We start from the raw sequence: 22,157 nt of genomic DNA on the forward strand, positions 1-22,157 counted from the left end.
AACAGAGTCAAATATTAAATATAGCAAAGCTCTTTAGTTGCTATTTTTCCTTATTTGAAAAGAAACCAAGTTAATTTGATTTTTGTGGCTAAATTGTAATTCAACTTCTTCGTAGAACGTTGTAGATTGTACAAAGTTCTACTTGTTTCCAATTTATTTTCCAAATACAAGTAGTAAAAATCATAAAGTTACAAAAGGAAAAGGAAATAATGTAATTCCGACTTGTATTGTAACTAGGAAAAGGAAAACTAACAAAATTAGACCCTAACTTCATCTATAAATACTATTTAGCATCACCACAGATCCCAACAATCTCATTCATTCACAATTCTCTTTTACTTCTCCAAAACCACACAACAAATTTATTAAAGGAAACCCTTTTCTGTAGATCATCAATGGCAGTCGCTGGTGATACCTTTTCAATGTCGACCTTGTTCGATGCTTTACCAAACCCTAATGGAATCTCCGGTTCCGTTCCTCCTCCGGGGTTCGCCCCACGCGCCTCCGCCACTCACTTGCACGCTGCGATGTTCAACCTAATGACTTGCTGCGACGGTATGTCCTCCTTTAAAGAGATGATCGCGTCGTTTGACAAAACAGAGCTTCAGAGGATGGCCTCGTTGCTGACGTCAGACTCCGATTACTTCATGGCGATCGTCACAAACAAGCACGGCTCGAGACGCGTGCAGAAGCTCCTCGGCAAATCAGATGACGTGGACGCACTCTTCTGCGACGTTATCTTGCGCCGCTTCCTCCACATCACAACCGACAAATACGCATCGTACGTGACGATACGAGCCATGGCCGTTTTTGATGACAAGGAGATGAAAAAGGCAATGTACGAGCAGATTCTCTACTACGCTCTCTACCTAGCGCGTGACCAACACGGCTGCATCGCCCTCAACGATATCATAACCGACGCGGATGATCCTTACTACAGAGATCAGATACTAGACTTGGTCGCATACAACGCTCTCTGCCTAAGCAACGACGCTTCAGGGAACTTTGTGGTCCAACGTGTGCTTGCATTGAAGGACTTGCGTACCATGCACAACATCGCAGTTAGTCTCCGTGGCCATTGCTTTGAGCTCTCGTTTAAGAAGTATGGAAGCTACATCGTGGAGAAACTTCTGGAGGCGGAGTCGTCAATGGTAGTGGTGGTTGTGGAGCTTTTGGAGTGCGACGGAGACAGGTTGATGAGGCTGGCGAGGAATGAGTATGGGAATTTCGTGGTTTGCAACGCACTGAAATCGACGAAGATGTCTAGGATTGATCTGTTTTGGTGTTTGGTGCAAAAGCTCATGCCTTTTATCCATCTCTTGCGTAGGTCTCACGGAAGCAACATTGCAAACATCTTGGAATCAGTTAAGCTTCGTTACTGACTTTAGTATTAGTATCTCGGTGTTTACGTCTGAAGCTAGTTACAATACATAAATTGTTCGGGTGTTTAAGTTAGTTACATGATTCTTGTAAGAAATGGTTTTGGACTTTTGGTGTTTAATTAAGGTTTTCTGATAAGCAAGGTTGAGTTTTTATAACAATTTGAAAAAACGCATGCAAATTAAATGGCTATTACGTCTCTTCTTGTGAATTGTTAATTCCGAAAGTTTGGGGAAGCTAAAACAAACCAAATTAGGAGATGAAAACTTACGTTAGTTATCTACAAGAAATGACGGTAACGTCGGTAAGTAAACACAAACTTGGGTCGTTCGTTGGAGTTTCTCACAGGAATATGTGTACTCTGCAAACTTTATCGGCAATTGGTTATTGATTGTTGCAGGACTTGTAAACGAAAACCACATAATTACTCTGTTTTAAATTACCCTTACTTTAAAATATATTTTTAAAAAGATACAGTACTTGCCAATTCCTGTCTAACGTACTTTGTATTAAAATCGGCATAATTGAAAAACCGCACGAAAAAGATGGCCAACTTGAAATTGCAGTGTCACATCGTACCAGAAACAATATTCATTTTCTGAATAATAAACTCATATGATCATGGACTTTGTGGACAACTATTGATAATTTAAATATATTATCTGTGATTTGTTTTTATTCAACTTAAATTTAAAGAAGTTTTCATTAATAAAAGAAATAGTATATCATAGCAACAACCAGGTTTTATAAATGATATAATCCTATAACTAAAGTCTGAAGGTAAAAAAACACTGAGTGGAAAAGCTTCCAAACTACAATGGCACAATGCTAGTGAATCTGTGTTCTAGGGAATGTTACTAAATTCTAAATAGACAAATCTTGAACAAAAGCCTTCAACCGAAGTACAACAAAATAGGTGAAAATGCGATCTAATCAAATGAAATATATATATGAGACCTTGCAAAGGTGACTTAAGCCAAATTGTGAGAAATTAGGTATGTAGAGGTTTCCCCCAAAAAATAGAAAAAAGAAGAAGAGAAAATATATTATATATCCATCAAAAGAAGATAGGACATGAGGCGTCCACGTCTATAGTGAATGTTTAATATATTTATGTTTTTACAAAAGAAATGATTGATAGTATTTATTAAAGAAAATGACAAAAAAAAAAGAAAAATAATATAATAACAGTGACAATTTTAATAAAATTCTAGTTAAAGACTAATTTGTTTTTTTCTCTGGTTTTCTTTTGAAAATTTCGTTTTCTCTGGTTAATGTAACGTAATAGTACCGTATTTCTATATTTTTTTATAGACGATTTATTTTCTCTTGCAAGTACAGTACCACAACCCAGTTTCACATTAACAGTTTTCGTCAAAAGTAAAATTAAGGTTGTACTTGGTAAAATGGCAAATCTTTAAAAAAGTAGAATGAAAATGAAAAATGAAAAAAAATGGAATCCCTAAATTTCAGGAAGGTAAGAACTAAGAACGGACGTGGGCCGTCAGATCAGATAGACAGATGAGGAAGATTTTGACCTTAGAGAGAGAGTGGTTGAATGGCTGGGGTTTAATCTCTGTTGTACACGTGGCTTTCTTCTACTCGTTAATATTCATGATCTTCGAGATTTTTCTGACACTCCAATTTTTTGGCCACCGGCTAAAACAAGTCGCAAATTTATCATTTGACCTACCCCATTACATTACATAAACAAATTACAAATGTCGACAAAAAAAAAAAAAAAAAAAAAAAAGAGATTCGTATGGATGGACACAACTAGAAGATATTTTCCAAGTCATTTTTTTGCCAATAACCCTGAGTTCGAACCCCGATGAATGCAACATAAAGAATATATCATGATAAGTACTTTGGTCATTTTGTATAGTGTATTGCAGACCATGTTAAAGATAAGAAACACACAAAAACTGAAAAATCTGTGATTGGTGTATGTTTGCAACCTTTACTTCTTTTAACACTTTGGACATTACCCCATCTCAAAAACCTTTGAACTTCTTCGTTGATCTCTTTGTATCACATTGCTCTCTAGTCATATTCCTTACACCTCAAACAATACTAGTGAATACAAAAAATAATTTTCTTCTAATTCATAAGATTGAATATAAATTGTTCATATATTTTTGTTATCTTTTCACTTTTTTTTTTATAGATTTTTCGGTTTATACATTATAAAATAGTTTATGTCACCAATTGGCAATGTTGTAGAACTTGAAAAGACATATATGTGTTAACTACTCAATGACAAATCTAAAAATAAATGGATATACACTCGCACACAAATTTGATGTATAGATTATTTTCTCTAGACTTTATAGATTTTAACAGTGTAAATAACATTGTCTCTAAAACTTGATGATTCCAAACGAGTCAAAGATAACTGACATCTTCAATGTCAATAGTTATGAATGTGTGTGTGGCTGTCAAAACCTTGCAAATTAAAACCAAATTTCATCACTATGTCGAGTTGTCGACTATTTTTTGTTTTTTTTTTTTCAAGTTACCAACCTGATGTAAATGAAATTTGCTTTTCATCATCTTAAACTATTTTCACATTCGTTTTACAATAACCACAAATTTCTAAATGATATAATTTATGTTTATTTATGCATGTAACTTCTTGATTAGTTTTCACATTTCTTTTTTTTCTTACATGTGACACTTACATTTTTTTTTTTTTTTGGGCAACGAGTGACACTTACATTAGTTGGAAACTTGTTATCCAATTAATAAAGCCATCATAATATTCTATTTCACTCACAATAGATTTTTTTCTTTCTTTCTTGTGAGTAGGACGTATCTATAAAATATAGGACCCGCCTATGAATGGAAACAAATGCATTGTCTTCAAAGTTATGAATATGTGTCTTTTAAGTGGTTTTTGGTTTTATGTGTCTTCAAAGTTGTGAATCTTAGATTCATTTTCTCTTTCTTTCTCTCTACTTTCTTATTTGTATCTAGATTAAGATGACATATATTATAAGAACGAATTCGTTTGATTCATCCTATTTCTAACAAATTCAGTTCTTAATTATTTTTTAAAAATATTAGTTCAGTTTGTTTAAGAATAAAAAGTGAAATCTAATTTTGATGATTTTCATATGTGTGTTTACAAAATGGTTATAGGTAAAACACACTTCAAAGTTCAAATTGGTGTAATTAACTTAAGACTAAACACATCCTTATTATGAATTAAACACTCTTCTTTTCCATGAACAGCTGCACATTAATCATTGTTCAATATAATGTCTATAGGCTCTAGCCTCTAGCATATCTAGTGTATTAGTAATTTTATAACTAATCTTTGTTCCAATAAAGAAATCACCAAAAGCTAACATGGTTTTAGACTGTAATGCTAAAAAGTAGTATAACAGTAAATTTCACAATGTTATTTTTTTTGGTAGGAGAGGGGAGACAGTAAAGTTCATAATTTTAAGTTTTAACCATGCTAATAAAAACAAAACAAGTAGCACGTTTTACTTTTTAAACCGGAAACAGGCAGAACCGGTGTCCAATTGCCGAGAAAGATGGAAAGGAAAAGGAATAATAAATTAATAAAAAAAAAACTTATTAATGTTCCTTTGTTGCCACTAACCCACAGCCTTACGTCCCATCATCATTCCCCGTTTTCTCTTTTTTTTTTTTTCCTTCCTCTTCCTTCGCCGACGATAATCTCTTTCGTCCGGCGAAAGCTGTTATTTTTATTGTCTCTTCAAGTCCCCCATAGAGCACAAAAAACTCTTTTCATCGCCACCATGTTTCTTGAATCTCTAGTTTTGTCTCCATAGTGATCGAACTACATCTGTGAGAGAGAGAGAGAGAGAGAGATTATTATTCCCTTTCTCCAACAGAATCTCTAAAAAATCTCCCAACTCTTTGTCTCAGATGAAAATGTGATATTTTCTTCTCTGTTCAATTTCTAAAATCAACGACCCGATCGTTGACTTTTTCTGGGTCTGGTTTAGTTTCATATGCTGGATCTCAATCTCAGCCTCGATTCGGTTACTGTTAAAGGGGTTTCTTTAAATCAGATGGATGAATCGGTGACGTCGAACTCATCTGTTGTTAATGCTGAAGCATCATCTAGCTGTATCGATGGTGAAGATGAGCTCTGTTCCACTAGAACCGTCAAGTTTCAATTTGAAATACTGAAAGGAGGAGGAGACGAAGATGATGATGGTTATGGTGATGATGAGAGAAGTGATGTGATGATGACTAAGGAGTTTTTTCCTGTTCCTAGAGATGGTATTAATTTTATGGATTCGAGCGCACAGAGTTCTAGGAGCACCGTTGATATATCGTTCCAGAGAGGGAATCAAGTTGGAGACTTTATTGGCAGCGGAAGCGGTGGTGGTAGTGGTGGTGGTGATGCTGTACGGGTGATGCAGCCACCGTCACAGCCGGTTAAGAAAAGCAGGAGAGGTCCTAGGTCTAAGAGTTCGCAGTATAGAGGTGTTACTTTCTACCGCAGGACCGGGAGATGGGAATCTCATATCTGGTAATTTTACGTTAGATGAGTCTTTAACTGGGTTTATCTCTCAGGTCCCAAGTTCTGAGCTTTGTAGATTTTGTATTAATCTTTAATCCCCTTTTGTCAATTTTACTGGTTGCAGGGATTGCGGCAAACAAGTTTATTTAGGTATGGATTGGGTTCTATTGGTTTTTACCACTGTGAGCTGATTTTGTTTGCTGTTGTGTTCTTAGCTCTCTAATAAAAAGCTTTTAACTTTTTGAATTCAATAGGTGGATTTGATACTGCCCATGCTGCAGCTAGGTAATGCCTTTTGGATTTAATTGATACTTCAACTGTTTTTTTGTTATGTTACAATTGTTTCATAAGTTTTAAACATTGGTTCGTGTAGGGCTTATGATCGAGCTGCTGTCAAGTTCAGGGGTTTGGAGGCTGATATCAATTTCGTTATCAGCGATTATGAAGAGGATCTCAAGCAGGTTTTGGTTACGGTTTATAGAATATATAAGGAAGACAGGAATGCTGGTGATTTGTTCTGATCTTGTTTTCGAACTTTACAGATGGCAAATCTTTCTAAAGAGGAAGTTGTGCAAGTACTTCGGCGACAGAGCTCTGGTTTCTCAAGGAATAATTCAAGATATCAAGGAGTTGCTTTGCAAAAGATTGGCGGGTGGGGTGCTCAAATCGAGCAGTTTCATGGAAACATGTACGTAATAAACTTTCCCTGTATCTAATTTTGCGCTTTTTACACATGCAGTGTTCTTTGTGTTATTGTCTAAATGTAGTTGTCAGTCATTGCTAGAAAAAGAGTGAGATTACTCAGATGAAGATTTTGGTTATTTTTCGTTGATGTGAAAATGTTTCTGTTAGAACCATTAGTAGGAGAACCCCATTTCCCATTTGTAATTATGGGTTATATCTAGAGATTCTGATGGCTATGAGACATTTATATATGTCTTGGGATGTTTGTCATCTGAGTATAAGCTGCAGCTGTTGCTGATTGTAAATTACAGTATGATGAACTCTTTTATCCTGAATTTGTTTATCTATTAGGAAAATTTGCAGGACTAATTGCTTAGATTCTTATGGAATTAGGGGTTGTGACAAGGCAGCCATGCAATGGAATGGAAGGCAAGCTGCTTCCTTAATTGAGCCTCATGCATCCCGGATGATTCCCGAGGCAGGTAATGTTATTGATGCTCGGTTCATTGTTTATTAAACTGGTCAATGCTATGCAGCTTTTGCTGCCATCTTTGATATCTCGGCTCAATATGTGAAAAGCTACTACGAACTTACTAATTTGTTTTCTGAATTCACTATTCAGCTAATGTTAAGCTTGACCTCAACTTGGGAATCTCTCTTTCACTGGGAGATGGTCCAAAGCAAAAAGATAGAGCCCAGCGGCTTCACCATGTCCCTAACAGTATAGTATGTGGAAGGAACACCAAGGTACGGTTTTCCCTTTAGTGCACCAAATATGACTTACTTTACTTTCAGTTTCATATGCGTTTTGCTCCAATCATTAGTCAAATGTTTCTTTGTCGATCTGTCATTGCAATCTGGAACTCAAAGCTATACTTTCCCATTAACTTGCTCGAGCCCTCATTGTTCTTCCTTGATTCATGAATTTCTTACTCTTCCACTTGATTTATGTTCACAGATGGAGAACCACATGGCTACAGCTTCATGTGATACGCCTTTCAATTTCTTGAAGAGGGGTTCAGATCATCTTAGTAATCGACATTCCCTTCCTTCTGCGTTCTTTTCGCCTATGGTAAATATAAATACCATAGCTCACATTTCTTTATATCCAACTGTTTGTTACTGCCATATATTTATAACTTTCACAATCTTCTGTACCTTCTGTCCAGAACTAGTACATCAGGAGAAATAGAAAGACAATTTTAACTATTTTCAAACTTTACTTGGCCTATGAGTAATTTTTGTGATAAGTGAGTTCAGTTAGATAGATGTTCATAACCTGGTTACTGTTGTGATGTTTGATCGATTAAGTACTTGAGCTCGACTTGGTGATATCCTTTAAAACAGTTCTATGTTGTTGCCTTCTATTTCTGTGTTGTAATATCTGCATCATAAAGCTGGAAAACTTGAAGATTTCATTGAATAATACTCTGTGCTAAAATTTCAATTCTTGTCTCCAGGAAAGAACGCCAGAGAAAGGTCTAATGTTACGTTCTCATCAAAGCTTTCCAGCCAGGACATGGCAAGGGCATGATCAGTCCAGTGGTGGGACCGCTGTAGCAGCTACAGCCCCGCCTCTGTTCTCAAATGCAGCATCATCAGGATTCTCACTCTCAGATACACGCCCGCCTTCTTCGCCAGCTACACCTCATCCTTCTCAGCCCTTTTTCAATCTGAATCAGCCCGGTCTCTATGTCGTCCACCCATCTGACTACGCATCTCAGAACCACCACCACAATCTCATGAACCGCTCACAACCACCACCATAGCTTCCTCCTCCCTCCGTCTAATTAAGGTAAGACTTTCTGAGAAACAACAACATTCAACTCATCTTTTTGACTCAGCACAAAAGCTGCAGTTTCAACCTCATGTTCATTATGTTAACTCTTACTATCCACATGAAAAGAACCCACTTTTGATGGAAGACCCCTAGAGTTTGAGATGCTTGTACTAGTATAAACCTTGATGGAAACATAAAAAAAAGTATGAGAAATGCTTAGTGAATAGAAGACTAAGGCTAGTATGAGAAATGCTTAGTGAATAGAAGACTAAGGCAGAGTTTCCAAGTTTTGTAGCATTAACCTCCTCCTGTTTGCAGCTTCTTTGTCAGTCCCAAACACATATTTAGGGCGATAGTTTTCTTACGGTCCTATAAAAACTACTAGTAATAACACTCGTCATACGTGAATGTGCAGGTTCTAGACAACCCTGAAGTTGGAATAACTTGGACCAAACCGTGGAAGGCCAGCCAATACGACGATTTCTCCTAAAATCTATTGCACTTATTGTCACTGTGTGGTTATCTTTCTGCTTGTAATTTGTAACATATACTGAGGGCTAATACCAAAACAGAAACCCTATCCCATTTGTAATTTTACGATAATATCTCTAAGATGAATCCATACAATGTAAGTACAATGCATTCTATTTGTATGAAGCTACTGGAAGACTTTTTCACTACTTGTTGCAGGCAGCCACACATAACAAGAATAGATAGATTTGTATAGTCAATAACACAAGACATTATATAGATCTGACTGGAATCAGAAAATAGAGACTCTTTTACATGAATTTAATAAACCACAGTAGTCTTGGTTTAACTTAAAAACTTACTGAAACAGATAGCTAAAGAGATACATGACTGATCATTCACTCAGAATGTGGATCTTCATTGTGTGAACCAGGTTATTGTCACCGGTCTTCTTGATCTCGCATATCATCTTATCCGTTGTCTTCACCTGATTTCTTCTGATGATACTGCCAAACCCCTTGACAAACACACTACCATTCGTCTGAATCTTGATCTGCTTCTCCAATATCCCGAATTTTTTCGCTAGTGGATCAACGATAGTGATACTCTCAGGGAAATGCAAGCCATAGTCTTTTATGACTTGAGCTGGGATAAGCTGCATTATGAAAAGAAACATCATAAAACAAAGCATATGCAGATTGTTATATTTGTATTAGCATTCACATAAAAACTCATAACACAACGCTTTTAAAAATGGAAAGCTATATAACATTCAAATTTGTTTTACCAGTTGGCTTTTCTTCTTTGGATTCAGTCTCAGAGTAAAAGATGGATTCTCGGGATCATCCAAAAGATGGCGATCATCGCCAGCAGCATCAGCCTCAACATCATCATCATCCTCACTAGCAGCATCATCAACAACATAGTCATTAGACTCATCACCATCATTATCTTCTTCCTCAAGAGCAGCATCACTATCATAATCAGAATCATCCTCATCATCATCCTCATCATGAGCTAAAACGTCATCAGAAGCTCGAGTTTCTTCTTCACTCTCAGATTCCAGTTTGATCTCCTGGCTTTGCTCTGGACAACTTCTTATCCTTTTACACATCGTCTCACGCTCGAAGATACAGAAGTTGAAGTGCCGAGAGCCGTCAAACTCAAACTCCAAGAAGTCTCCACCCTTGAGATTTTCATCTTTAGCAATCAACTTCCAGCCATCAACAACAACAAAACTCTCAACATCACCACTACATTTCCTAAACGCCAATTCCCAAGAGCTCCCAGAAATGCTTCTAACCGTTACAGTTTTAGGAAAAGGCTTTGGTACAAAGCTGGTGAAAGAAATGGGTATTTTCTGCAAACATATATGTGAAAGTTTCAACCAAAATAGAAATCTACAGATGAACATCTAAGAAACCAAAACAGAGTGAAGAGAAGAGTGTTTTTTTTTACGAGATCATCGCCGGATTCATCAGGTAAGTACACTTTGAAGAACTTTGGAAGACAATCATCCGAAGAGTTTCCTATTATAAAGGCAAGACAAAATCAGAACAGAGGATATACATTGTGTAAATTGTAGAATCAAGAACAAAAAAAAAGAGTCCAAAGCAGAAACCTTTGTTCATCTTCACTTCTTTGTGCTCTTTGTCTCGCTCTCTGGATCTTATGCTTTGATTTAGAGATTTTTCCTTTTGTAGCAAAAAAAACAGAGACTTGAACGCTTGTTGCTTCAAATGGAAAAAATAAAACTTCAAGGACTGGTACAAACTACTTTTACTTCAATGTGAGCTGCGATTTGAAAACCCTAGTTCCTGATGGGATAGTAAGGTGAGTAAAGTTGTTTTAAACCATAGTTTTCTCAGATCGTAAGGTTTTGGTTGAGTGGTTTTTCGACTTTTGTAGCAACAAATTGGAAAACAGAGGTTTCTCTCTGAATCTACTTGTTGCTTCAAATAGAAAAAGCACTATCCAAACGACGCCGTTTTAGTAAAAGATGATTCGTTAGAAAACAAAAGCATCCGCTAAAGCCCATGAAAACAAATGGGCTTAAATTTTGGGCCATTCTAGATTGAGAAAATGACAGTATTGTCCTGAAGAATAGTGTCACAGAGACGAGTCGCGACGGGGTATAGTAGTAACTTCAGTTGTTTATTCCGGCCAGATCGTCGTCGTCTTCGATTTCAACTTCTTCTCGCCGGGAAATTTCAAAACGTCGTTCAACAGTCAAATCAATCTTACATTCTCCGACGTGTTCTCTCACTGTAAGTAGAAAAATCTCTAGAGATTCGATTTCGCCTTCTTTATATATCGGACGCTGCGTGACAGCGAGGTCTCTCATGTTTGGTTTCTGTAAAATTGATAGCTCAGCTTTTGTAATTGCCTTTAATCTTCACATAAATTACACACAATTCCTAGCATAGTAGCATGTTTGGGTTTTGTTCTTCTTGCTTGTTAAACTTTAACTTGTAATTCATACAACAATAACATTAAGATTAAGGAAGCTGCTTCTTGTTTGTTAAACTGGTTAAATACTCTGCTCAGTATTTGAGAAGCTAGTTGTTGTTAAACTTTGGTTTCTGATGTTCTTTATATAGCTAATGTGAGAACCTCTTTCTTTGGGAGATGGTCCAAAGTACAAAAACTGTCCCCTCCACCTTTGCCATGTCCCTAATGGTATTATATGTGGAAGGAGGTCCAAGGTACGCGCACCATATATGATTTAGATTTACTTCCATATGCATCTTGCTGCAACCGTTAGTCATAGGTTTCTTTGCACTAGCTATCCCTCTTTTGATTCATGAATTTCTTATTCTTACCCTTCCACTTTGATCTATATTCACAGATGGAGAACCACATAGTTGCAGCAACCTATGATACGCCTTTCAGTTTCAGACCATTAACCGGCATATCTTACCTTCTGCATTCTGTTCACCCACGGTAAATACCATAGCACACATCTCTTAATATCCAAATATTTTGTCACCTCGCATGTTTCTCATGCCCAATCTTGTGCATCTTCTTTCCAGAACTAGAACACCATTAGAAAATAAGAAGGCAACTTTTAACTTATCAAACTTTACCTAACCGACAAGTAATATTTGCAATAAGTGAATTCGATTAGTTCAACAGTCCTTGAGCTTGACTCATCTTTTTGACTAGATGAGTAGATCTCCCTCCATCCTTTTACTTTGATAAGTCTGGAGTGTAAGCATAATATCTGCATTCTGCAGCATTAAATTGGAAAACGAGAATACTTTAGTGAATAATCTTCTGCACTAAAAGTTTGATTTTTTGTCTCCAGGAAAGACACCAGATAAAGGTCTTATGTCACGTTACATCACAGCCAGGACATGGCAAATACAAGATCAGTCCAGTGGTGGAACCGGCACAGTAGCTACAGCGTCACCTCTCACTTTCAAAGGCAGCAATCTTCAGGATTCTCATTCTCAGAAGCTACACACTTGCTTTCATTCACAGCTACTTGCCATCGTTCTCAGCGCTTATTCAGTTTGAATCTGCCCAGTCTTTATGTCATCCACCCATCTGATAACACATCTCATCAACATCACCACCATTTCATGAACCACCAACGAGCTCCACCATAGCTTCTTTTGCCAAACTTCAAGGTAAGATTATCTAGGAAACAATGACGTTTAATTGTCTTTTGCTCATCAGACAAGCTACATTTTCACCTCAAGATTAGTACATTTTGATTACATTCTACATTATAACAAGAAGAAAACACTGATTTTGATGGAACACCCCCAGAGTTTGTGGTAGTATTTACCTCATATTTCAGCACGACCTCATGATTCTTAATGGATAAACTTGAAAGCATAAGAAGAAATGTTTAGTGAATACAAGACGGCTGAGATTTGTAGCATTATTCTCCTCGTGTCTTCTGCTTCTCTGTCGACCGTTTTCTTAAAGATCATATAACACTAGGAGTAATAACATTCTCTTTACATGAACTTGCAGGTCCCTAAACAGCCCTGTAGTTGGACATAACTTGGACCCTTATTGTTGAAGTCCAATATGATGATCTATTGCGACATATTGCTATTGTTTGGTTCTCTTTTCTTATTTTGATTTGTAAGTTTGTAACCAGAAGTTGTGCCAACAACAAGATACAAATCCAAACCCATTTGTCACTATACTTTAATGTCATTTGATTTACTCCACCGAACAATGTAAGTGCTATTTGTTGAAGACTTTTTCGGACCCTAGTTGTTGCAGACAGCAAGACAACATGATATGCTTTAAAGACATTGTTGCAGGAGAAAATAGAGAGATTTAATGAGATTCAGGAACTCTTTATAGGAAAGTATCTTATTTTAACTTTTAAAACATCTCTAACACCAAATCCATAGTTATAAACCAAATCCATAGATAGCATTTAGCATTGCTAACACAATAAAACAAGTCACAGCTACGACACATAAGACTCATAAAAGCATAGTGAAGAGATCATCCCCTGATAATGTTGACCTTGATGGTGTGAACCAGATTAGTCCCAGTCCTCTTAACCTCGCATATCATTTTATCAGTCGTCTTCATTTTGTTCCTTCTGAAAACACTTCCAAATCCCTTGACAAAGACGCAGCCGTTCCCCTGAATCTTGATTTTTTTTTCCAATCCTCCCAATTTGTCCACAACTGTTATACGCTCAGGGAAGGTTAAGCCATAGTCTTTTATGACATGAGCCGGTATGTGCTGCAACAATAAAGAAAAATCATATAACATATCGATATATTCCCTGTTGATGCATTCACATAAAACATCATAACCCAAAGATGTTTAAATGGAAGTGTTGAAATATCTTTAACATTCAGTTTTTTTGCTTACCAGTTGGCTTTGCCTCTTTGGATTGAGTGTCACAGTAAACTGGGGATTGTTACCATCATCCTCATTCTCAACATCATCATCATCCTCAAGCTCAACATCCTCATCCTCAGAATTATCATCATCAGAATCCTCAACAACAACATCCTCATCTTCAGAATCATCATCATCATGTAGAACGGTAACATCATTGCTAGCCCGAGTTTCTTCTTCATCCTCGTTTTGCTCTAAACTTCTCTTAATCCTTTTACACGCTGTCTCATGCTCATAGATACAAAAATTGAAACACTGAGAGCCATCAAACTCAAATGCTAAGAGATCTCCGCCCTTCAGATCTTCGTCCTTAACAATCTTCTTCCAACCATTAACCATAACAAATCTCTCAGCCTCATAGTCACCACCGCATTTCCTCAACACCATATTCCAAATCTTCCCACTAACACTTCTAACAGTTACAGTTTTAGGCAAAGATTTTGGTAAACAGCTGTTGAAAGAAATGGGCAGTACCTGAAAAGTTTCTGCAAGTTTCAAGCAGCCAGAATACAAAACAAAAGACAAAAACAGTGAAGAGAAGTGTGTTTTATTACCAGATCATCTCCGGATTCACCAGGAAGGTAAGCTTTTACGAACTTGGAAGTAGAACCATCCGAATAAGTTCCTGTTTCAAAAGAACAAAAGTAAGAACATCAATGTCTAGAAGAACACATTACGATGGAAGAATCAGGAACAGAGGATGTGATAAAACCTTGGTTCATTGTCGTCAATTTCTTGTTGTGCTTAGACACTCTCTCTCTCTCTCTCTGAAACCCTAATTGTTTTAGTAGGAAATATAAAGGTGAATAAAGTTTCTCCAGATCTTAGATTTTTCAGATGTGATTTGATCTAGAGGTTTTGGCCATTTGCCCATTTGTAGCTAAAACTTGCAAAAACAGAGTGTTCTCTCTGTTTCATGCTTTACTGCTTCAAATGGAAAACAAACCATTAATAGTACTCTCCTAATTCAAAAATATTTCGTTTAGAGCCAAAGTATCGCCAAGGCCCATTAATACAAGAAATGGGCCTAAAGTTCGGGTCAATCTATACATTGCTTAAATGACGATATAGTCCTAAGCAAAGAGCCACAAACAATAATCCAGAAGGGTTTTTGTTGTCACTTCACGTTAAAGAGCCACAAAAGTAAAAGCTTTAATTTTGTCCAATCTTCCTCGGTGAGTTTGTAACAACAATATATGAATAAACTAGTAATTGACCGCGCTATGCGCGGGAATTAGATGAAGGTATATTTCAGATTTTTGTGTATATTAATTTTTGGTTATGTAAATTCATCTTTATGTCTGCTTATGTATTTGATTTGGGTGCTTATGTTGTTTGTTGGTTATTTTTTTTAAAAACTATTCCTGTTCAATTAGAAAATAATTATCTTTGCAGCTGTTTGATTAGAGTGTTTTTTAGATTGGTTTTGTAGATTATTTTGTTTGTTTCTGTTAAATTCTCTTTGCAGCTGTTTTATGTAGATCATTTGTTTTTCTTTGTTTAATATTAATTTGAATAGGTTTTTTGTAGTAAGTATAATTTAGTGAACTGTTTGTTTAAAATAAATTGTAATCATCATGAAGTTCTTTTTAAAAAAAAAATATTGTAATGAGAAGTTAACATTGTTTATTTAAAGTTGTTGTTTTCCTCTAGTTGTTAGTTGGGCTTAATTCAAATTATTAGTCATGTTGTGGTTAGATTTTTAGAAACATTTAGAACTACTAACGTGTCACAATGTCACAACGGAAAAAAAAGTTTGGTCCACATTTCTCTCTCTTCTTTCATCTGTTTCTCTCGGACGACGGCGTTTGCGAGATGTCAGTGGAATCAGAAGCAAACAGAGGAGATTTTGTGATCTCGACGTCTTCGACTAAAATTTCATATAAATTTTAAATTTATAAAAATAAGTTATAATTATATTATTTTAAATATGTAATCTTTGCATTTTACAATATTAGTATGAAATCTATATATGAATTTCAGTTTGATTTTAGTTTAGATTATTTTGCATATATAACTTAGACGTAGTTACTTTGGAACGGAAAAACATCTTGTCCCGTTCCATCTCTTCTCGTCCCATCTTGTCCCTTATCCATTAGAAAGTTGTATCATATGATCGTTCTCTTTTAAATAATTACTCATAGACAAAGTACTCGTTTTAAGTGGCTCATTTACCTTCGCATAGTCAACACTTACCCAAATTAGTGAAAATTTGATACTTGAACTTACTTACCTATATTTTTCGATTCCATTTTTTTATCTAAATTTTATGTCCTCTTTTTTATTCGAGTATACTGTTTTTTATTATTCAAATTACCTGTTTCAGTTGACATATACTATTTCTTGTCCTAATATCATAAATATAGTAGACTTTAATCAAAATTTAATTATGGTTTCCGAAAGTATATGTAATTAATAAATTAATTCAAAAACCAATGGAAAAACATATATTTGGTCAAATAATAAACTATTTTAATTCATAAAATTTTAATTATATAATATTAGTATTTTTCCATAAACATATATTTGGTCAAATAATAAACCCTTTTAGACTATTATGCGTATATAACCTAGACGTATTTTTAAACCCTTTTAGACTATCTACCTATTTTCAAAAATATTCAAAATTCACAAAGTACCCGTTTCTACGTGGCTCATTTACGTGTCGCATAGTCAACAATTACCCAAATTAGTGAAAGTTGGAGACTTGAACTTATCTACCTATATTTTTTTATTCCATATTTCATCTAAATTTTAGGTTCTTTTTTTGGAACATTGTTCTAGAATACTGTTTTTAATTATTTGAACTACCTGTTTCAAGTGGCATATACTATTTCTTGTCCTGATACCATAAATAGATTGAACTTTAATCAAAATTTAATTATGATTTTTTTGAAAGTATATATACTAAATAAATACATTAAATTACTTCAAAAAACAATGGCAAAACATATATTTGGTCAAATAATAAACTTTTTATGTCATAAAGTTTTAATTATATAATATTAGTATTTTCCATAAACATATGAGTATTTGGTCTAATAATAAGCCCTTTTAGATTATTATGCGTATATAACCTAGACGTATCTACTGTGGAACGAAAAACACGTCATTTCCCGTTCCATCCCGTCCAGTATCCATCAAAAAGTTCTCTCCTATGATTGTTCTCTTTTATATAATTACTCATATACAATGTTTATTATATATATTTGGTTTTGCAATTTAGACGGGATAAATTCTATATTAAATATTTAATTTTTATTTAGTTAGTTAAAATTATCCAAAACAAATTATAATTCTCAAAAACTATATAACTATTTTCAAAAATATCCAAAATTCACAAAATACTCGTTTCTAAGTAGCTCATTTACATGTCGCATAGTCAACAACTACCCAAATTAGTGAAAGTTTGAGACTTGAACTAATCTACCTATATTTTTTGATTCCATAATTCCATATTTTTATCTAAATTTTATGTCCCCTTTCTTTTTGGAAAATTGTTCAATTATATTGTTTTTTACTATTCGAGTTACCCTTTTCAGTTGGCATATACTATTTCTTGTCCTAATACTATTAATAGATAGGACTTTAATCAAAATTTAATTATGGTTTACGAAAGCATATGTAATTAATAAATAAATTAAATTACTTTTAAAAAAATGGCAAAACATATATTTGATCAAATAATTAACCCTTTAGTCATAAATTTTTAATTATATAATATTAGTATTTTTCATATAGATTGGAAAGCTCCTATGAATTGTATCGTTCGAAGTCCCTCGCTTCCAGGATCGGCGAGAAGGCCTAAACTCTTCATCACCATCACAACATCTTTTTTGAAAAGACCATCATCATCATCATAATCTTCGCGTTTGATCAAAATTTGAAAGTCGAGATCTTTGCTCTTCTTCTCAAAAACACATTGTTGGTGCTGAAGAAGAGACCACAACTTGGACACAAATGGTTGAGCAAAAGAAACCCATCTGAAAAGACCAAACAAAGGAAAAGAAAAAAACTGGTTGCATTTTGACAATGAACACTTCTTCTTCATGGTTTAAAGCTATATAAATGGTTCTCAGTCATAACTTGATGACAATGAACTCTTCTACTCTATGGTTAATCAATTTTTGCCACCGAGTTGAAAAATTGACTGAATAAACATCAATATACAGTAAAACCTCTATAAATTAATAATGTTGGGACCATGACATTGTACTAATTTATAGTGATATTAATTTATCTATAAATTAATAATAATTATTTTATAGTGTAAATTAATTATTATTATTTTATAGTGTAAATTAATAATTATTAATTTTTAGATATATTTTTAATTGTTTAAATTTTAAAAAGTTATGAATTGAGACATTTTTAGCAAAATAAGATTAGACTTTCCAATGTATCAATTTAGAATTGAATTTATGATATTTAGAAAACATTACTGACAATAAATTACAAATAATCTATAAAAATATCAAGATGAAAATGATGCATATGTAGAAATTGAAAACTTAGAAAAAAAACTTTGCTATTTTTATGACATGTTATAGAGTATAATCTATCATTAGAATTTGAAAATACAACATAACAATTTTTTTTATAGATATGAGCTCTATGAGAACATTCAAAATTCTAAAAAGTACATATATGAACATCTATATTTGTAAATTTACATGTTATTAATTTACGATATTATTGAGACCATATTTTACATGAGAATTTTAAAAAAGTATTATCTTATTATCTTATCAAATTTTGTTATTTTTTACACTGATCCGACTTGGGAACATCAAAATTTATTAAGTTACAGTGTTTATTAATTTATAGACTATTAATATTAGAGGTTTTACTGTATAATAGTAAACCCATTTTTGAGGGTCTGATAGATCATATTTCTAATCCAATGGTTGAGATTAGTTTTATTATTGATCTAAAGGTTGTCGTTTATTGTCAAAAATTGATTAAACCAAAAGATGTGACTTTTCAGTTGCAACCTTTTTGTTCACGTTCTTTTGTGAATCATCACGTCGTTTTATGTGTTCTCCCATATCTACGATACCAACCTATGCAATTTTTGCCCTCTCGCATCCATGGCTTATATATATAATACAAATTAATTCAGTATGGTTTGGGGTGGAATTTGATCATCTGGTTTGGTTAGATACTAAATGCTGTGTTTTAAACGTTACTGGTCTACAGTGGAATTTGCTTTCTCAACTTTCAACATTTCGCACGAAAACATATAGTAAGGAACCATCTCATATCAATTACAATAACACCAGTTAGTAATCCGGTTTAAATCACAATACCTTTAAGTCTACAAAATCCAAACTAAAAGAGTAGTTAATCTCACATCCAGGCCGGTCAATTTATACGAAACAAAACGCTACAAGAAACCATTTCTTGATGATCCCTTCACTACTACTCTACTACCCTTGCGAACCGGTGACTGTTTCTGAGCAAGCTCTCTTACCTGCAACATAATGTGTGTAGGAATGGCCATTGACCCCTGCTTCTTTGGACATCCCTGCAAAAACACGACTATTCACTGATTGAGTCTAACACCAAATAAAATTATACATTAACTTGACTCTGTTTTATATTAAAAAAAATTCATCTCGGTAAGTGCTAACCATCTTGTTTGACGGAGTTTGAGAAAAGCATGCTCTTCATAAATTTCGCCATTTGTCCCTATCATCATGTGTAGTGTTAGCGAACAAAATAAACAGGAGGACTAATAATATTGAGTAGAGGCAGTTTATAGTTATGTTGAACCAACCTTGAGATCCACAGGGGTACGGTACACGAATGATGAAAATGAAACCTTTTTGATCTCAGACCATTTCCCTACTCCATATTTCGTCACACCTTCGACAAGTTTTTTTAACTTCAATGACAGTCCAAGCTCGATGATGCTTCCTTCTCATTGCACTTTGCGTGGTAGATCAACTCGATTATTATCGTCTGAGCTATCTCCAGATGAGTCTAAGTTCTCTGACTCCATGTAGTCTTGATCCACCTCATTGAAAATCGGTTTTAAATGGTCCTTGCTGCTGTGATAACCAAAATAGAAAAAGCAGTGAGCAACTGTGTCATACCAGAAATCCAAGTAATTCGGCATATAAAATTGCAAATTGAGAATGAGAATGAGACCATTTTCCTCAAAGTTTAATGAAAACTTTCAAAAGATAAAATTGCAAAAATATGGATTATGTATAGAAAAAGTTGTATCCACTATAATAGAACTGGTTAAGTCATATAGAATGCTTAAGTGATCTTACTTCTTTCTTGAAAGGTCCTGAAGCAGATTTGACACATGAAACTCGGTTCACATCATTGTTCCACTGAGAGAGACTTGAATTCAGGTTACTCTTGTTTGGAGTAGATTTTACCTCCCATGACTTGGAATGAAATTCCTATAAAATGTTCAGGTAAACTACATTATCCTTAATTACATTGACAGCTGCTAGCACAGTAAAAGATAAATTCTTCTTTATTCTTTTTTCCAGTGTGTAACAATAGAAATTGATCATCTAGAACAGGCCAGATATATGGAAAGATTTTCATAGCTCATATGAAAAGGAATGGGGCCAATTAAGATATTGAAGGGCATGAGCAACAGAGACATACCCCAAGTGTCATTATGTTTTCCCTTAGACGGCTTCTTTTTAAGAAACATAGGAAACCTGAATTCTGGAACCGGATACCATCCCAGTAACAACAACTCTCCCTCGTGAAGAAACGACTTGAATAGAGCTCTGATCTTTTGAAGGGATCATTGACTCATCACTTTGCTTTTTTCATTGGGTTTTGAAATTTCTTCAATGTATTTTATAGTTTCTAAGAGCATCTCCAATGGTCCTCTATTTTTGTCTCTATAATTGAGGAACTCTATAATAGAGGTGGATTTTACTCCAATGGTCCTCTATTTTCACTTCTAAAATAGAGATTGCTATTTTTTCCTCTATTTATAGAGGAACCCTATTTTTTTTTACAACGGTTTCTCTATAAATAGAGGAATCTCTATTTTAGAGGTGAGAATAGAGGACCATTGGAGTAAAACTCACCTCTATTATAGAGTTCCTCTATTATAGAGGAAAAAATAGAGAAAACCATTGGAGATGGTCTAATAAAAGAAAAATAGAGTAATTACTAATCTTTGTATTTGACACATATGCTCATTGATAAAGTGATTAGAAAAGAAGGAGAATATGTACTAACTTACAATTCAAAGTTGAAACGATGTTTCAGCCCAAGAACTGAGGTGTCGCACCCTCGAACGAAATTAGAAGTTCCATCAAGAGGATAAACAATCCAAGTTTGTTCTGTCACACCGAATGCAGCAGTAGTTTCTTGTCCAATAAGCTAATTCCATAGCCAAACTCTCATGATAAGGCGGAGCTAACAACAAAAGGGGAATTCAACAAAGAAGGAATAATAAATCACCTTGTGGTTGGGAAAAGCTGCTTGAGATGATTAAAGACGAAATCTTCAAATCCTTATTAGTCTCCGTCACCAAATCCGCCTAAAAACAACAATTTCATGAACCAACGAAGATTAATTTAAAACAAATTTGATAATGATAAGAAGTAGTCATTCCAACTATGTATGATTTGTATGAGATGAAAGAAAGATGTAAACTTGCAAAAAAAGTTATAAGAGCAGAGAAAAAATTAGAAAAAAAAACCTGGCCTTTGTGTTCAACATGTTTGGTCTTGTAAAACCCTTTATGAATGACCTGCAGAATGAAACAAAATAAGCCAAATTAAATCATGATTACGCAGAAGATCGACCAAAACCCAAGGAGATTGATTAAGAGAGAGAGACCTGTCCAGCTTTTTAAGTAGCATCAATGGCGGCAGCCAAGAACTGATCTAGAGAATCACATAAAATCAATGTCGCCCAACAAAACGCAAATGAGAAAACACTACAGAGGAATTAAAAAGAAAGGAGAATCAAAAGAAGTTACCTGAGATTTGAAGAACCGATAAGCCCTCCATCACTATAGTACGGCTCATCGCTGATATTGGTTTTCGCGAATTAATGTCGATCCTTTGATGAAACTCGCGAATTGGAATACTGATTCAATCCGCTGATTTCAACAACAACATTCGGTTCCGACGACACACATAGATTCTCTTACTCATTCCCCATGCCTAGATAATCAAAGAAGATCAAAGAATAAAATTAGCAGTTATGAACAAAACCGTTGCAATTGTTATGAAGGACATGGAAGATGAGTGAAAGTGTAGAAGATTGGAAGAATTGAATTCACATCAAATGGTGAAACGGAATGGATCGATAGTTAAGGAGGGGAGAAACCGGCATGGTGAAAGTGGAGCGTCGTCCTTGACAGCGCGGAGGAGATGCATTGTTAGGTTTACTCGATAAGATTGGGAAAATGGTTTGGGCCTCGAAACTTTGAAAACTTTGGGCTAATAAAATCCAAAAATCTAT

The 22,157-nt window shown here is 34.8% G+C and overlaps 3 protein-coding genes, 2 long non-coding RNA genes and 1 pseudogene across 22 annotated transcripts; 3 read left to right on the forward strand and 3 right to left on the reverse strand.

The window, feature by feature from the left end:
- The first annotated feature begins 339 nt into the window (after nucleotides 1-339).
- Nucleotides 340-1,382, forward strand: LOC104737474 (pumilio homolog 18 pseudogene; annotated as a pseudogene).
- A 3,585-nt stretch (nucleotides 1,383-4,967) lies between these two features.
- On the forward strand, nucleotides 4,968-9,028 carry LOC104737483 (AP2-like ethylene-responsive transcription factor TOE2). Of its 4 annotated transcripts, none has more exons than XM_010457686.3 (10): nucleotides 4,968-5,893; nucleotides 6,009-6,034; nucleotides 6,139-6,169; nucleotides 6,258-6,345; nucleotides 6,427-6,572; nucleotides 6,962-7,050; nucleotides 7,191-7,315; nucleotides 7,527-7,640; nucleotides 8,029-8,363; nucleotides 8,764-9,028. In XM_010457686.3, the coding sequence occupies exons 1-9, from the start codon at nucleotides 5,367-5,369 to the stop codon at nucleotides 8,335-8,337; spliced, it is 1,455 nt and encodes a 484-aa protein (XP_010455988.1). In that variant the 5' UTR covers nucleotides 4,968-5,366; the 3' UTR covers nucleotides 8,338-8,363; nucleotides 8,764-9,028. The 4 variants fall into 4 exon arrangements, 2 of the variants coding, with proteins under 2 accessions (XP_010455988.1, XP_087347047.1); XR_015584154.1 differs by having other exon boundaries at nucleotides 4,971-5,893; nucleotides 6,920-7,046; XR_015584156.1 differs by having other exon boundaries at nucleotides 4,971-5,893; nucleotides 6,962-7,046.
- A 44-nt stretch (nucleotides 9,029-9,072) lies between these two features.
- On the reverse strand, nucleotides 9,073-10,788 carry LOC104737493 (B3 domain-containing protein At5g60130-like). The gene is made up of 4 exons (XM_010457697.3): nucleotides 10,441-10,788; nucleotides 10,278-10,348; nucleotides 9,607-10,179; nucleotides 9,073-9,474 (listed from the first exon to the last, which is right to left on the reverse strand). Exons 1-4 carry the CDS (start codon nucleotides 10,448-10,450, stop codon nucleotides 9,214-9,216), a joined length of 915 nt encoding a protein of 304 aa, XP_010455999.1. The 5' UTR covers nucleotides 10,451-10,788; the 3' UTR covers nucleotides 9,073-9,213.
- Nucleotides 10,789-10,927: 139 nt separating this feature from the next.
- Nucleotides 10,928-13,048, forward strand: LOC104737501 (uncharacterized). The gene is made up of 5 exons (XR_759742.2): nucleotides 10,928-11,086; nucleotides 11,420-11,524; nucleotides 11,668-11,762; nucleotides 12,127-12,451; nucleotides 12,804-13,048. It is a non-coding gene; the product is annotated as an uncharacterized LOC104737501 (long non-coding RNA).
- A 90-nt stretch (nucleotides 13,049-13,138) lies between these two features.
- Nucleotides 13,139-14,623, reverse strand: LOC104737509 (B3 domain-containing protein At5g60140-like). Its single transcript, XM_010457714.3, has 4 exons — nucleotides 14,413-14,623; nucleotides 14,255-14,325; nucleotides 13,671-14,174; nucleotides 13,139-13,538 (listed from the first exon to the last, which is right to left on the reverse strand). The coding sequence occupies exons 1-4, from the start codon at nucleotides 14,420-14,422 to the stop codon at nucleotides 13,293-13,295; spliced, it is 831 nt and encodes a 276-aa protein (XP_010456016.1). The 5' UTR covers nucleotides 14,423-14,623; the 3' UTR covers nucleotides 13,139-13,292.
- A 4,320-nt stretch (nucleotides 14,624-18,943) lies between these two features.
- On the reverse strand, nucleotides 18,944-22,115 carry LOC104737517 (uncharacterized). 15 transcript variants are annotated; one of them, XR_015584172.1, is made up of 11 exons: nucleotides 21,976-22,115; nucleotides 21,670-21,856; nucleotides 21,528-21,569; nucleotides 21,388-21,438; nucleotides 21,147-21,225; nucleotides 20,926-21,065; nucleotides 20,331-20,625; nucleotides 19,982-20,116; nucleotides 19,480-19,753; nucleotides 19,334-19,391; nucleotides 18,944-19,227 (listed from the first exon to the last, which is right to left on the reverse strand). It is a non-coding gene; the product is annotated as an uncharacterized LOC104737517 (long non-coding RNA). The 15 variants fall into 15 exon arrangements; XR_015584168.1 differs by having other exon boundaries at nucleotides 20,331-20,826; nucleotides 21,976-22,113; XR_015584173.1 differs by having other exon boundaries at nucleotides 20,926-21,025; nucleotides 21,528-21,574; nucleotides 21,976-22,113.
- Between the last annotated feature and the right edge of the window lie 42 nt (nucleotides 22,116-22,157).

Source organism: Camelina sativa, chromosome 2 (genome assembly GCF_030686135.1).
Source record: "Camelina sativa cultivar CO46 ecotype springtype chromosome 2, ASM3068613v1".
NCBI lineage: Eukaryota > Viridiplantae > Streptophyta > Magnoliopsida > Brassicales > Brassicaceae > Camelina > Camelina sativa.